At 49.1% G+C, this 16420-nt stretch overlaps 1 protein-coding gene across 1 annotated transcript in view; it reads left to right on the top strand.

Moving 5' to 3' along the window:
• The window catches only part of sos1 (son of sevenless homolog 1 (Drosophila)), a 70081-nt gene that overhangs the window by 40231 nt on the left and 13430 nt on the right, over positions 1-16420 (top strand). Inside the window, exons 11-16 of the mRNA XM_085788269.1 lie at positions 5981-6347; positions 8049-8349; positions 11252-11333; positions 13293-13409; positions 13578-13681; positions 15343-15592. Coding sequence (XP_085644395.1) covers positions 5981-6347; positions 8049-8349; positions 11252-11333; positions 13293-13409; positions 13578-13681; positions 15343-15592 — 1221 coding nt within the window. The remainder of the gene's footprint in view (positions 1-5980; positions 6348-8048; positions 8350-11251; positions 11334-13292; positions 13410-13577; positions 13682-15342; positions 15593-16420) is intronic.

Raw genomic sequence — 16420 nt, forward strand, 5'->3', positions numbered from 1 at the left:
TTCCTGCTGTGACCTCACTTCCTGCTGTGTTGACCCACACCACAGGCAGAGACGTCCAATCAGAGCGCAGTTTTATGTTTATGTTAATTTATTTGATATGGACATCACAGATACATTGAGACTGTTCCAGTGGACAGACCAGATGTTTCAACACCAGTCCATAGGCGGCTGTTCTAAAAATACAGACCATAATATCAACAGTATGAGATAAAACCAAGTGCATGACACAACATCAAGACAGTAGCAGACTAATCTAAAAACACAGACCATAATTATCAACAGAGGACACTGAGCAACAGAAATCATGATCTAACAGTAAACATAGTAACAATGAGAAAGTCCATATTTCTACATGTGAGCTTTGTTGTGTTGCTTTTGCTGTAGCTGTGTACGTCACTGCTGGTCTTTACCTGAGACAACAGCAGCCATGTGATGATGACTGCAGTCTGAGGTGGTTTTGCCTCTAAAATCCTCTGAGCCGACGGCTCTGAACTGAACTGAACTGAACTGAACTGAACTGAACTGAACTGAACTGAACTGAACTGAGTTAGTGAGCTGTTATAAATCTATAAATCCCTCGGCCTGTGGTTGGACTCGTTGGACTCGTCTCTCTCCTTCAACACCCACATCAAACACCTGCAGTCAAGAGTCAAAGTTCGTCTGAGCTTCCTACATCGCAACAACAAGGCCTCCTCAATTCAATTCAATTCATTTATTAAGGACTGCACAACAAGTCGGCAGAAGTTGCTTTCGGCGCAGCATAGTGGCAGCGCAGCATAGTAGCTACTGTGTGGCAACAGACATCAGTTATACATTTAACATACATGAGCAGACATCAACATCAGACCAGACATTTACATACAGACTATCCCTTTAACACAGACGGAGTTTGGAGATGAGTGGAGTTCAGTAGTCTGATGGCGGTGGGACAAAAGCCGGGTTGTTTTAGTTGAAATGGACCTAAAGCGTCTGCCAGAGGGCGACAGTAGGAGCAGGTGGTTACCTGGGTGTGTTGGATCAGAGATGATCTTATGTGCTCTTGTTGTTGTGCGTTTATGGTGAAGTGAAGTGAATTAAGTGATGGGAGGGGGGTGTTTGTGATTAGAGATGCTTTTTTATGATACTTCACCCGTTCAGCGAGGCACACACTTGTCAAAATGACCGTTCTGCCCATATTTGACTATGGCGACTCTATCTACAGGACGGCGTCTCACTCCAGCCTCAGGGAACTGTTCCCTCTCCACCACTCTGACATCCGATTGGCCACGAGGTTCTCCACTAGTCTCACTCTGGGCTGCACATGTTCCCATGGTCATTAAGTCTCGACCCACTTTTATAGAATTCAAACCAAGATTTTTTTTTAAAGCCTTTAAAAACTCATTTAGCTCTTTATTGAGCAAAGTGCATTTCAGAGCACATGAATGAAACTGAGGAGTTACCATGACAACTGCATGTACGGAAGTGAATAAAAAAATATCAAACTGCACAAAATGGAGACCAACAAAACGATATATTTGACTTCTAATGCATCTCTGCATTCAGAGCATGTTCACTAAAGTGAATAAATATCAAACTGCACAAAATAAAGACCCACAAAACAAAACCAGATTCACTGCATCAGGCCACATTAATAAGAAACTGAGATCTTTGCATTCAGAGCAAATGGAGCAAATAATCAGAAAGTGAGGAGGAGCATTACAACTGCATGTGTTCACGTGTCTCGTGCCTTTCAAAATAAGTTATTTTTCTAAATAAAAGACATGTCCAACATCACATGTGCATTAAATATTATTTGCTTTTTTGACCAGCTGTCTGCGACCCATCCAGAACGGGTCTAGACCCTCTTCTGGGTCCCGACCCACCAGTTGAGAACCACTGACATATACAACCTATAGACTGGACTTCCCTCCACACCAGACGACTCAGCTCATTTACTAAACCGTACTGGGCTTGACTCCTCTCTACCTCTCTACCTCTCTACCTCTCTACCTCTCTACCTCTCTACCTCTCTACCTCTCTACCTCTCTACCTCTCTACCTCCTGCTCCTCTCTACCTCTCTACCTCTCTACCTCCTGCTCCTCTCTACCTCTCTACCTCCTGCTCCTCTCTACCTCTCTACCTCTCTACCTCTCTACCTCTCTACCTCTCTACCTCTCTACCTCTCTACCTCTCTACCTCTCTACCTCCTGCTCCTCTCTACCTCTCTACCTCTCTACCTCCTGCTCCTCTCTACCTCTCTACCTCTCTACCTCCTGCTCCTCTCTACCTCTCTACCTCTCTACCTCTCTACCTCTCTACCTCTCTACCTCTCTACCTCTCTACCTCCTGCTCCTCTCTACCTCTCTACCTCTCTACCTCCTGCTCCTCTCTACCTCTCTACCTCTCTACCTCTCTACCTCCTGCTCCTCTCTACCTCTCTACCTCTCTACCTCCTGCTCCTCTCTACCTCTCTACCTCCTGCTCCTCTCTACCTCTCTACCTCTCTACCTCTCTACCTCTCTACCTCCTGCTCCTCTCTACCTCTCTACCTCTCTACCTCCTGCTCCTCTCTACCTCTCTACCTCTCTACCTCTCTACCTCTCTCCCTCCTGCTCCTCTCTACCTCTCTACCTCTCTCCCTCCTGCTCCTCTCTACCTCTCTACCTCCTGCTCCTCTCTACCTCTCTACCTCTCTACCTCTCTACCTCTCTACCTCCTGCTCCTCTCTACCTCTCTACCTCTCTACCTCCTGCTCCTCTCTACCTCTCTACCTCTCTACCTCTCTACCTCTCTACCTCTCTACCTCTCTACCTCTCTCCCTCCTGCTCCTCTCTACCTCTCTACCTCTCTACCTCCTGCTCCTCTCTACCTCTCTACCTCTCTCCCTCCTGCTCCTCTCTACCTCTCTACCTCTCTCCCTCCTGCTCCTCTCTACCTCTCTACCTCTCTACCTCTCTACCTCCTGCTCCTCTCTACCTCTCTACCTCTCTACCTCCTGCTCCTCTCTACCTCTCTACCTCCTGCTCCTCTCTACCTCTCTACCTCTCTACCTCTCTACCTCTCTACCTCCTGCTCCTCTCTACCTCTCTACCTCTCTACCTCTCTACCTCTCTACCTCCTGCTCCTCTCTACCTCTCTACCTCCTGCTCCTCTCTACCTCTCTACCTCTCTACCTCCTGCTCCTCTCTACCTCTCTACCTCTCTACCTCCTGCTCCTCTCTACCTCTCTACCTCTCTACCTCCTGCTCCTCTCTACCTCTCTACCTCCTGCTCCTCTCTACCTCTCTACCTCTCTACCTCCTGCTCCTCTCTACCTCTCTACCTCTCTACCTCCTGCTCCTCTCTACCTCCTGCTCCTCTCTACCTCTCTACCTCTCTACCTCCTGCTCCTCTCTACCTCTCTACCTCCTGCTCCTCTCTACCTCTCTACCTCTCTACCTCCTGCTCCTCTCTACCTCTCTACCTCTCTACCTCTCTACCTCCTGCTCCTCTCTACCTCTCTACCTCTCTCCCTCCTGCTCCTCTCTACCTCTCTACCTCTCTACCTCCTGCTCCTCTCTACCTCTCTACCTCTCTCCCTCCTGCTCCTCTCTACCTCTCTACCTCTCTCCCTCCTGCTCCTCTCTACCTCTCTACCTCCTGCTCCTCTCTACCTCTCTACCTCCTGCTCCTCTCTACCTCTCTACCTCTCTACCTCTCTACCTCTCTACCTCCTGCTCCTCTCTACCTCTCTACCTCCTGCTCCTCTCTACCTCTCTACCTCTCTACCTCTCTACCTCTCTACCTCCTGCTCCTCTCTACCTCTCTACCTCTCTACCTCTCTACCTCTCTACCTCCTGCTCCTCTCTACCTCTCTACCTCCTGCTCCTCTCTACCTATCTACCTCTCTACCTCTCTACCTCTCTACCTCTCTACCTCCTGCTCCTCTCTACCTCTCTACCTCTCTACCTCTCTACCTCCTGCTCCTCTCTACCTCTCTACCTCTCTACCTCTCTACCTCCTGCTCCTCTCTACCTCTCTACCTCCTGCTCCTCTCTACCTCTCTACCTCTCTACCTCCTGCTCCTCTCTACCTCTCTACCTCTCTACCTCTCTACCTCCTGCTCCTCTCTACCTCTCTACCTCTCTACCTCCTGCTCCTCTCTACCTCTCTACCTCTCTACCTCTCTACCTCCTGCTCCTCTCTACCTCTCTACCTCTCTACCTCCTGCTCCTCTCTACCTCTCTACCTCTCTACCTCCTGCTCCTCTCTACCTCTCTACCTCCTGCTCCTCTCTACCTCTCTACCTCTCTACCTCCTGCTCCTCTCTACCTCCTGCTCCTCTCTACCTCTCTACCTCTCTACCTCTCTACCTCCTGCTCCTCTCTACCTCTCTACCTCTCTACCTCCTGCTCCTCTCTACCTCTCTACCTCCTGCTCCTCTCTACCTCTCTACCTCTCTACCTCCTGCTCCTCTCTACCTCTCTACCTCTCTACCTCTCTACCTCTCTACCTCCTGCTCCTCTCTACCTCTCTACCTCTCTACCTCCTGCTCCTCTCTACCTCTCTACCTCTTGCTCCTCTCTACCTCTCTACCTCCTGCTCCTCTCTACCTCTCTACCTCTCTACCTCCTGCTCCTCTCTACCTCTCTACCTCCTGCTCCTCTCTACCTCTCTACCTCCTGCTCCTCTCTACCTCTCTACCTCCTGCTCCTCTCTACCTCTCTACCTCTCTACCTCCTGCTCCTCTCCCTCTCTGCTCTCAGTCTGAGGTCCAGTAAACTCATTAAACTCATTAAACTCATTAAACTCTCCATCCCCAAAGCCTGAACAGTCTCTGGACGCAACGCTTTCTGATTGGCTGCACACTGCAAAAACTCAAAAAGAAAGAAAGAAAAGAAAGCGAGACAAAAGAAGAGAACTTTAGCCGTGTTTCCACTGCAGGAGTTCCTGGTAAAGGGAGGGGGTAGGAACTTCTACAGGAACCGTCCTCTCACTGGCCGTGTTTCCACTGCAGAGTCGGACCCCGCGGCCACGTCATGAGTTTCGATCAGTTTGGACCGTGACGTCACCCAGGCAGGTCACAAGCACATGCACAAAAATCATAACAACAACGAAGAAGGATGGAAGGAGCTGAGGCGGTAGCCGCGTTTCTGGTTTGTGTGTTTGTGCACATGGCGGCTGATTGTAATCCTGCTTGAGTTTTTATTTTTACTTTTCACGGCGTTGTTTTGTGGCGTGATGGATCCCCAGTGTGTCGAGGTGCGCTGATATTTTCATTTGGCCGCGATGACTCAAACCCTCTGAATCTCCTCGGTGCTGTAGACTGCAATCAATGTCTGCACCTCACCGTCGGTCCATTTGTTACATCTTCCTGCTGTTTTCTTGTTGTTTACAGCGGTGTCTGCTAGGCTAATGCTCCCCTTCTGCCAGTTGTTTTGGTGCTTTCTGGTAGCGTCAGAGCTGCTCTAGCTTTAGCCAATCAGTGCCGGGTTAACCTCGAGCCCCACCCAGGAGCTTTTCAGGGCCAACGGAGTACCTACCCTGGAGTAGGTACTCCGTTGGCCCCCGTAAAAGTTCCTGTAAATGGCCCTGTGGGGGAGGTTCCTGCAGTGGAAACACACCTATAGATTACTGGTGGACTAGAGTAATAGATTACTAGAGTAATAGAGTTCAGCCCTGTGGGGGAGGTTCCTGCAGTGGAAACACACCTATAGATTACTGGTGGACTAGAGTAATAGATTACTAGAGTAATAGAGTTCAGCCCTGTGGGGGAAGTTCCTGCAGTGGAAACACTCACCAAAGGGGGCTGGTCCCGTAAAGTTACCCCCAAGTTCCTGCAATGGAAACGCGCCTTTTGTTACTGAGTTCAGTCCTGATTAATTGACTTCTTCTTTTCCTTCTCCATCTTGTTCCTCTGCTTCTTCTCCACCTTTATCTTCTCCTTCTTCTCTTCCTTCTTCTTCTCCTTCTCCTCCTCCTCCTTGTTCTTCCTCCTCCTCTCCTCCCCCTGCTCCTCAGCGAGTCGGCGTGTCGTTTCTACAGCCACCAGATGAAGGGGAAGCACCTGGCCATCAAGAAGATGAATGAGATCCAGAGGAACATCGACGGCTGGGAGGGGAAGGACATCGGCCAGTGCTGCAACGAGTTCATCATGGAGGGAACGCTGACGCGCGTCGGGGCGAAGCACGAGCGCCACATCTTCCTGTTCGACGGCCTGATGATCTGCTGCAAGTCCAACCACGGGCCGCCGCGGCTGCCCGGCTCGGGCTCGGGCTCGGCCGCCGAGTACCGGCTGAAGGAGAAGTTCTTCATGAGGAAGGTCCAGATCAACGACAAGGACGACAAGGAGGGGGAGTACCGCCACGCCTTCGAGATCATCCTCAAGGTATTATCACTAGCAACAGCTGCGTTTCCATTACAGATTTTCGCAAAATAAAAGCGATATTTCTGAAACTTCGAAAAAGTGCAATTTGCTATTTGCGGGTGTTTCCATTGAAAGGTATTTTGCGAATGAGCCGTAATGCGTCTTGCGTTTCTATGGTGACGGCACAGCGATCTCAGCTGCCTACAGCTGTTGCTGTTATTGTTTTTAACAAAGACAAAAACAGCGCTTGATTGCTGAAAGGCAAAAGCCCGTGTGGCGCCGGCAGCAATGCATGACAACAAACATGTGGTTCATTCGTCCCCTCAAGTTACATAAACCAACACAGCTGGACACACACAACTCCGCTGACGCCGGTGACGTGTAGAAAAGCAAAAAAAGTGTTTCCATTACACTTTTGCGATACACGTTTGTATCGATACGTCTCTAAAACCACCTCATGAGAGCATAAAAACTTTTTAGCGATATTTGAGAGTTTTTTCTAAATGTAGGTGTTTCCATTACCAGTTTTTCATTTCGATATTTAGGTTTTGCGCATTTCAAGGGGTAATGGAAACGCACCTACTGTTGTTGTTGCTGCTCATGAGTTACTAATAGAGAGCCTAAGCGGAAGCAGGAAGTAACGTCGCCATGGGAACTCAACTCTGAAAAAGTCTCCATGTGAGTGAACGGGAGTCAAAGTTTTATTTCGTGATCCGTTTGAATTGTGCCATGAGAAAAAAATCTGTCCTCTACCTGTTTAACACATCATGGTTCATGAAGAGAAATCAGCAGTTTGTTGTAAAACGACAACAGAAGAATGTTCACTTTCACTTGAAATAAGTAGAAAAATCTGCCAGTGAAAGCAGGTTTTTTGTGTTTGTAATAAGAAAGAAAAACTTGCTCCACTATCAGATTTTTCTACTTATTTCAAGTGAAAATCTGCTTAAAGAAGTAAAAAGTGTCTAAAAACAAGCTGCTTTTAATGTGATGAGTCTTATTTTAAGTAGAATGAGATTAGTTTTGACTAGAAATGAGACAAATATTCTTGGTGAGATATTTGAGTTTTTGCAGTGCAGTGAGTGCTTTGGGACGGGGATCGTCATGGTAACACCCGCTGCTCGTTGAAAACAGCAGTGATCGCCTACGTGCTTTCACGTCTGAGTCTCCAAACCAGACACGTCTGTAACAACATCAAGTTGCTCAAAACGATCAGCGACATCGCAGCCGCAGGGACCCGCCGTGTAGAGAGAAAAACTATTTTAAAGCCCTTCAACCTTTCACATGGTTCAGTCATATTGATTTTGACTTAGTTTTGACAAACCACACCTCCAAATGTTGAAATTTAGGTCGACTAATGACTTTTTGGTCGATAATGCTTGGTCGACTATTTGGGGGCAGCCCTGGTACAAACGTGAACAACGTTTGTTGTTTCCAAATGAGAATCGATAAGAGAATCGATAAAGAACCGAATCGTTAAGCAGAATCGAAAATGGAATTGGAATCCTAAAAATCTTATCAATTCCCATCCCTAGTAGTTTAATTTTTTCATGTTATTTTGTGTTTTTTCACATTAAACTGTAATATAAGGTGGAGGCTTAAAAATAAAATAAGCCCCTTGTGTCTTTTTGCCTCTCCCTGCACTGTGCTACTGTTACCTACCATGTTTTATGTTGTATTCTTTTAACTTTGTGCAACAATAAAAACTCCAAACTTGACTTTCAGGACGGGAACAGCGTGGTGTTCGCGGCCAAGTCTGCGGAGGAGAAGAACGGCTGGATGGCGGCTCTGATCTCGCTGCAGTACCGCAGCACGCTGGAGCGCATGCTGGACTCGGCCATGCTGCAGGAGGAGAAGGAGGAGCAGATGAGGCTGCCGGGCGCCGACGTGTACCGCTTCGCCCGGCCCGACTCCGAGGAGAACGTCGTGTTCGAGGAGAACGTCCAGTCCAAGTCGGGGATCCCCATCGTCAAGGCCGGCACGGTGCTGAAGCTGATCGAGAGGCTCACCTTCCACATGTACGCCGGTAAGTCACCTTCACCTTCCACATGTAGAGTCACCTTCCACATGTAGAGTCACCTTCCACATGTAGAGTCACCTTCCACATGTACGCCGGTGAGTCGCTGAGTCACCTTCCACATGTAGAGTCACCTTCACCTTCCACATGTACGCCGGTAAGTCACCTTCACCTTCCACATGTAGAGTCACCTTCCACATGTACGCCGGTAAGTCACCTTCACCTTCCACATGTACGCCGGTAAGTCACCTTCACCTTCCACATGTACGCCGGTGAGTCGCTGAGTCACCTTCACCTTCCACATGTAGAGTCACCTTCACCTTCCACATGTAGAGTCACCTTCACCTTCCACATGTAGAGTCACCTTCCACATGTACGCCGGTAAGTCACCGAGTCACCTTCCACATGTAGAGTCACCTTCCACATGTACGCCGGTAAGTCACCGAGTCACCTTCCACATGTAGAGTCACCTTCACCTTCCACATGTACGCTGGTGAGTCACCTTCACCTTCCACATGTAGAGTCACCTTCACCTTCACCTTCCACATGTAGAGTCACCTTCACCTTCACCTTCCACATGTAGAGTCACCTTCCACATGTAGAGTCACCTTCCACATGTACGCCGGTAAGTCACCTTCCACATGTAGAGTCACCTTCACCTTCCACATGTAGAGTCACCTTCCACATGTAGAGTCACCTTCACCTTCCACATGTAGAGTCACCTTCACCTTCCACATGTAGAGTCACCTTCACCTTCCACATGTAGAGTCACCTTCACCTTCCACATGTACGCCGGTGAGTCACCGAGTCACCTTCCACATGTAGAGTCACCTTCACCTTCCACATGTACGCTGGTGAGTCGCAGAAGGCCGCTAGTTACGCTGTGTAAAGCTCCTTGAGTGTTTTTATAGATCAACGTTCCCAGTGGATCTTCGTCAGGATAAGAGACAAAGGAAACGTTTCGCTCATAGAGGCAGTTGGTCCCAAATCAAGCCCAAAGAGACACACAACAGTAAATTACTGTATAATCTGACGCCGGCTCACGTTAACGTGGACTCGGTGCGTTCCTCCCGGTCAGCTGGTGAAGCAGCGGGCTGATCATAGCTGCGGTCTGAGGAGCATGATGTCCGTGACGTGTCCCGTTAGGCGCGACGAATGTCAGGTGATGAAGAAGACACCTGATCACGTGTCTATGGAGTATAAAAACTGATTTAAAAAAAATTAATAAACGATGTTTAGCCTGGCGGAGGGGCAAGTAAGACCTGGCAGCCCGCCAGGCTTATAATACACTGGGGGAAACCCTGGACGTGGAAACACGTGTCACCGCTGTTTTCAACGACTAGCGGGTGCTGCCGTGAGAGGGGGGGGGCCATGTTGGGGGACCAACAAAACCTTTGGTCGGGGGCATCAGGGGCATCAGGGGCATCGGGGGCAGCCCTAGTTTTTACCCCGACTCAACGCCAACGTTACGTTCACTTCAGTCTTTATTTCTGTCCCCAGGGAGATTGGATTAGCAGAAAGCATCACAAACACAAGACAAAAACCATCATCAAGACATCGACACGTCACCGGCCACAACATAGAGCAGTAATACTTTAAAAACACAGTACGAATAATAAAAACATACTACTACTACTACTATTACTACTAATAATAAATGACTGTTGATAATAATAATACACAACGCTCTGCACATAGTCAGAATGTAAACAGCTGGATGGAACCTGTTGGCTCAGTGTGTGTGTGTGTGTGTTTCCTGTCTGATTGTTAGCGAGGCGTCTCCTCTTCGTTTCCTCTCAGTGTTTTCACAGTGGTGTGATGTCATCACCACCGGCCAATCAGAGCACAGGAATCCAGCTGCTCAGAGGGTTAGGAGGTTTCTGACAGACCAGACCAGACCACACACACACACACACACACACACACACACACACACACACACACAGGGGCTTCGTGTACTACTACTGAAACACGGCGTACGCTAGAATCCAGAAACTGTCGTACGCACAAAACAAATCAGATGTATCAAAGTGTGTGTACGCATGGATCTAAGCACTTTTCTTTTGTTCATCCCAGTCAACGTGGAACTGAGCCACATGTAGAAGAACTCCTCCCTGACCACACCTCCATTTAAATATGCAAATCAATGTAAATAAGGCCTGCACCATAGATTCCCTTCTCTTCTCGGTCAGATAAAGCCATGACAAACTGTGAGGAACAGCAGTTTAACTACATTTGAGTTGAAGGTGCTCCTCGATGAAGTTGAGCCACGTAAACATCTTTTCTTTTCTTTTTTTTGCCGTCCTTCAGCACCATCACAAAGGGGAGTGGGAGCGTGTGTGTGTGATGAGTGTGTGTGTGTGATATAAAGGTGAACGTGAAGCAGACGACGGCTGTTGTCCCAGATGAAAGCAGACGATGTACTTGATGCAGTGACTTCACACTGCAGCATCTGCATCTTAAGACTAAAGCTGATGTATTTCCTGCAGCACTTTGCGCGTGCTGCTTTTATATCCACCTGTCTAACTGCAACACGAGGATGGTTGTTCATAAATGTGTCTGTGATGTGCACATTACTCTGAGGACTGATTGTTTTCACATTATTAACAGTTTCTCAGCTTCACCTCTAAGTGCCAAAGCAACAGCAGCTGTAGAAACGTGTGTTCACTATGAAGCTGTGGGCCGCCGCACGTTTCCACCGTCATTTCACTTTGATTCATCTGAACGTTGGCGTGGAAGATGACGTACGCCACTTTATTGTGTGTACGCAACATTGATACATGAGGCCCCTGGTCCTGGTCCTGGTCCCGGTCCCGGTCCCAGTCCCGGTCCTGGTCTGTGTTGACTTGATCGGTATTGATGGTTTTGATCTGTATTGATGGTTTTATTGATCTCCTCCTTCCTGTTTCAGATCCGAACTTCGTGCGGACGTTCCTGACGACCTACCGGTCGTTCTGTAAACCTCAGGAGCTGCTGGACCTGCTGATGGAGCGGTGAGCAGCCAATCACAGCGCTCCACACATCAACCAGCCAATCACAGCAGAGCAGCCAATCACAGCGCTCCACACATCAACCAGCCAATCACAGCAGAGCAGCCAATCACAGCGCTTCACACAGCAGTGCAGCCAATCACAGCAGAGCAGCCAATCACAGCAGAGCAGCCAATCACAGCGCTTCACACAGCAGTGCAGCCAATCACAGCAGAGCAGCCAATCACAGCGCTCCACACATCAACCAGCCAATCACAGCGCTCCATACATCAACCAGCCAATCACAGCGCTCCACACATCAACCAGCCAATCACAGCGCTCCACACAGCAGAGCAGCCAATCACAGCAGAGCAGCCAATCACAGCAGAGCAGCCAATCACAGCGCTTCACACAATAATAGACATAAGTGTTAACGAGGCGTATGTGTGTTAACGAGGCGTACGTGTGTTAACGAGGCGTACGTGTGCTAACGAGGCGTACGTGTGTTAACGAGGCGTACGTGTGTTAACGAGGCGTACGTGTGTTAACGAGGCGTACGTGTGCTAACGAGGCGTACGTGTGTTAACGAGGCGTACGTGTGCTAACGAGGCGTACGTGTACGTGTGTTAACGAGGCGTACGTGTGTTAACGAGGCGTACGTGTGCTAACGAGGCGTACGTGTGTTAACGAGGCGTACGTGTGTTAACGAGGCGTACGTGTGTTAACGAGGCGTACGTGTGTTAACGAGGCGTACGTGTGCTAACGAGGCGTACGTGTGTTAACGAGGCGTACGTGTACGTGTGTTAACGAGGCGTACGTGTGTTAACGAGGCGTACGTGTGTTAACGAGGCGTACGTGTACGTGTGTTAACGAGGCGTACGTGTGTTAACGAGGCGTACGTGTACGTGTGTTAACGAGGCGTACGTGTGTTAACGAGGCGTACGTGTACGTGTGTTAACGAGGCGTACGTGTGTTAACGAGGCGTACGTGTGTTAACGAGGCGTACGTGTACGTGTGTTAACGAGGCGTACGTGTGTTAACGAGGCGTACGTGTGCTAACGAGGCGTACGTGTGTTAACGAGGCGTACGTGTGCTAACGAGGCGTACGTGTACGTGTGTTAACGAGGCGTACGTGTACGTGTGCTAACGAGGCGTACGTGTGTTAACGAGGCGTACGTGTGTTAACGAGGCGTACGTGTGTTAACGAGGCGTACGTGTGCTAACGAGGCGTACGTGTGTTAACGAGGCGTACGTGTGTTAACGAGGCGTACGTGTGCTAACGAGGCGTACGTGTGTTAACGAGGCGTACGTGTGCTAACGAGGCGTCCTCCTGTGTTAACGAGGCGTACGTGTGTTAACGAGGCGTACGTGTGTTAACGAGGCGTACGTGTGTTAACGAGGCGTCCTCCTGTGTTAACGAGGCGTACGTGTGTTAACGAGGCGTACGTGTGTTAACGAGGCGTACCTGTGCTAACGAGGCGTACGTGTGTTAACAAGGCGTCCACCTGTGTTAACGAGGCATACGTGTGTTAACGAGGCGTACGTGTGTTAACGAGGCGTACGTGTGCTAACGAGGCGTACGTGTGTTAACGAGGCGTACGTGTTTTAACGAGGCGTACGTGTGCTAACGAGGCGTACGTGTGTTAACAAGGCGTCCACCTGTGTTAACGAGGCGTACGTGTGTTAACGAGGCGTACGTGTGTTAACGAGGCGTACGTGTGCTAACGAGGCGTACGTGTGTTAGCGAGGCGTACGTGTGTTAACGAGGCGTACGTGTACGTGTGTTAACGAGGCGTACGTGTGCTAACGAGGCGTACGTGTGTTAACGAGGCGTACGTGTGTTAACGAGGCGTACGTGTGTTAACGAGGCGTACGTGTGTTAACGAGGCGTACGTGTGCTAACGAGGCGTACGTGTGTTAACGAGGCGTACGTGTGCTAACGAGGCGTACGTGTGTTAACGAGGCGTCCTCCTGTGTGTGCAGGTTCGAGATCCCTGAGCCGCGGCCCAGCGAGGTCGACCCGTTGGAGGGAGGAGAGCAGCCGCTCAGCGCCGAGCTCAAACGCTTCCGCAAAGAGTTCGTTCAGCCGGTGCAGCTCAGGTAGGAGACTACACCTGGTCTACACCTGGTCCCATATTCACATTATATCATCATTATATTATATTAGGGTTTTATATAAATAATATTATTATAGTATTATATTAGGATAATGTATATATATAATGTTATATAAGGATATTATATATATAATCTCATACTGTGTTTCAGAGTGCTGAACGTGTGCCGCCACTGGGTGGAGCATCACTTCTACGACTTTGAGAGAGACTCTCACCTGCTGAGGCAGCTGGAGGATTTCATCGCTTCAGTCAGAGGTACGACCCTGAACGCCTCACGCCGGTGACATCACACCTCTGACCTCACAGCTGTGATGTCACCAGCTGTGACCTCACAGCTGTTACATCACACCTGTGACATCACGCCTGTGACCTCACGCCATCGTTTAGTCTGGTTTTGGTCGACGAAGACGAAGAGACGTTTTATCAGAGTTTTTATTCTGTAAACTACATTTAGTCTCGTTTTTACTCGTCAACAGTGTTACATCATATATTTTATTACCGTTATCGTCACGTGACCATTTACGCTGCATGATGAAGGTTCGTTGAAGACGATATTACGTCATGATTGTTGTTGATGAAAGCAGCACGAGTCCCTGCAGGTTGGGGACAGGTTGAACTGTCCAGGTGAGACTCTGTCCTCACCTGGAGTATGTATGTGGTGAGGACAGCAGAGTCGCAGGTGGACGGTGTGATGGTAAATCTGAATATTCCTTTGTTTTAATCACTTGAGACGTCCCCACCCCCTGCTTTCCCTCCAAGGTCTCAGATCTCCCTTTGTTTACTACCGATTTGTGTATTTTAATGTCTAGACCTTGACACCCAACCTCTCACTTTCTCATGATATACTCAAACCCTTTTGTATTTTAAATTGTGTTGATTAGAGCTCTTAATCGCATCCCAGGATGTCATTTCATTTCTTTATTTATTGAATTGGGACAGTGCACATTCATCAACACTGACGCATTAAGCATCAGTGTAAATGTGCCGGACTTAGCAGCCGCAGTCCCAAGGCAGGTTTCTAAAAAACATAAACACAGAAGACTTTAAAACCTTGTGATGACAAGTCATACAATGGACAATTACAGGACAGAACACAGACAGACAATATCAAGGCAAAACAGACGTAGACATACAAAATAAGAACAGACAATTTTAACCCACAGTTAAAGAACAATATACCATACAGGCCCGGGAACAGACATCAGATTTAAACAGTATTTAAGCTATATGAGTACATGTCTGATTTGTTTTTAACCAATGTTTGAGATTTTTTTTAAAGAGTAAGTAGTTGTTGCAGTTTCTGATGTGTGGTGGTAACTTATTCCAGTGCTGAGTTCCTCTTACAGAACTAACCATTTGACAACATGTTGTTCTACGCCTCGGTACATTACACACCTCTTGAAAACAAAAAAAAACAATGTCGGCCGGCGAAGTCTCTATTTTTATTATAACCTTTATTTATTCTCGAGGGACATTGAGGTTGCCCTCATTTTCAATGTCGTCGAGTATTTCATTATTCACCAACAGCAAACAACTAATATGGATTACATTTATATAGCGCTTTTCTACCGTTACCCGATACCCAAAGCGCGTACAGTAACCATTATTCATTCATACACATTCACACCGGTGGTGGTAAACTACGTGTGTAGCCACAGCTGCCCTGGGGCAGACTGACGGAAGCGTGGCTGCCATTTCGCGCCAAACGGCCCCTCCGACCACCACCATGATCATTCATACGCATTCACACAAGGCAAGTTGGGTTAGGTGTCTGGCCCAAGGACACTACGACAGAGACTGGGAGAGAGCGGGATTCGAACCGCCGACCCTCTGATTATTGGACGACCCGCTCTACCGCATGAGCCACTGCCGCCCCTAGCTAAAAACTTCCCCGACAATGGCGTTGTGTGTTGCAGGCAAGGCGATGAGGAAGTGGGTGGAGTCGATCACTAAGATCATCCAGAGGAAGAAGCAGGTGCAGGTGAGCGTCGCCAGCGTTCCCAGCGTTCCCGGCGTTCCCAGCCACAGCATCACCTTCCAGAACTCTCCGCCGCCCGTCGAGTGGCACATCTGTAAACCGGGAAACACCGAGACCTTCGACCTCATGACGCTGCACCCCATCGAGATCGGCCGGCAGCTCACGCTGCTCGAGTCCGACTTCTACAGGTACGCACCTGGCTGGCTCGCACCTGGCTGTTACACACCTGGCTGGCTCGCACCTGTCTGTTAACACACCTTTCTGTTACACACCTGTCTGTTACACACCTGGCTGGCTCGCACCTGTTACACACCTGGCTGGCTCGCACCTGGCTGTTACACACCTGTTACACACCTGGCTGGCTCGCACCTGTCTGTTAACACACCTGTCTGTTACACACCTGGCTGGCTCGCACCTGTTACACACCTGGCTGGCTCGCACCTGTTAACACACCTGTCTGTTACACACCTGGCTGGCTCGCACCTGTTAACACACCTGTCTGTTACACACCTGGCTGGCTCGCACCTGTTAACACACCTGTCTGTTACACACCTGGCTGGCTCGCACCTGGCTGGCTCGCACCTGTCTGTTAACACACCTGTCTGTTACACACCTGTCTGTTACACACCTGGCTGGCTCGCACCTGTTAACACACCTGTCTGTTACACACCTGGCTGGCTCACATCTGTTAACACACCTGGCTGGCTCACACCTGTCTGTCTGTCTGTCTGTCTCACACCTGTTAACACACCTGTCTGTTACACACCTGTCTGTTACACACCTGGCTGGCTCGCACCTGTTACACACCTGGCTGGCTCGCACCTGTTAACACACCTGTCTGTTACACACCTGGCTGGCTCACATCTGTTAACACACCTGGCTGGCTCACACCTGTCTGTCTGTCTGTCTGTCTCACACCTGTTAACACACCTGTCTGTTACACACCTGGCTGTTAACACACCTGGCTGGCTCGCACCTGTCTGTCTGTCTGTCTGTCCGTCCGTCCGTCCGTCCGT

Source organism: Trachurus japonicus, chromosome 1, assembly GCF_045865225.1.
Source record: "Trachurus japonicus isolate A0001 chromosome 1, Traja_1.0".
In the NCBI taxonomy this organism is placed as follows: domain Eukaryota; kingdom Metazoa; phylum Chordata; class Actinopteri; order Carangiformes; family Carangidae; genus Trachurus; species Trachurus japonicus.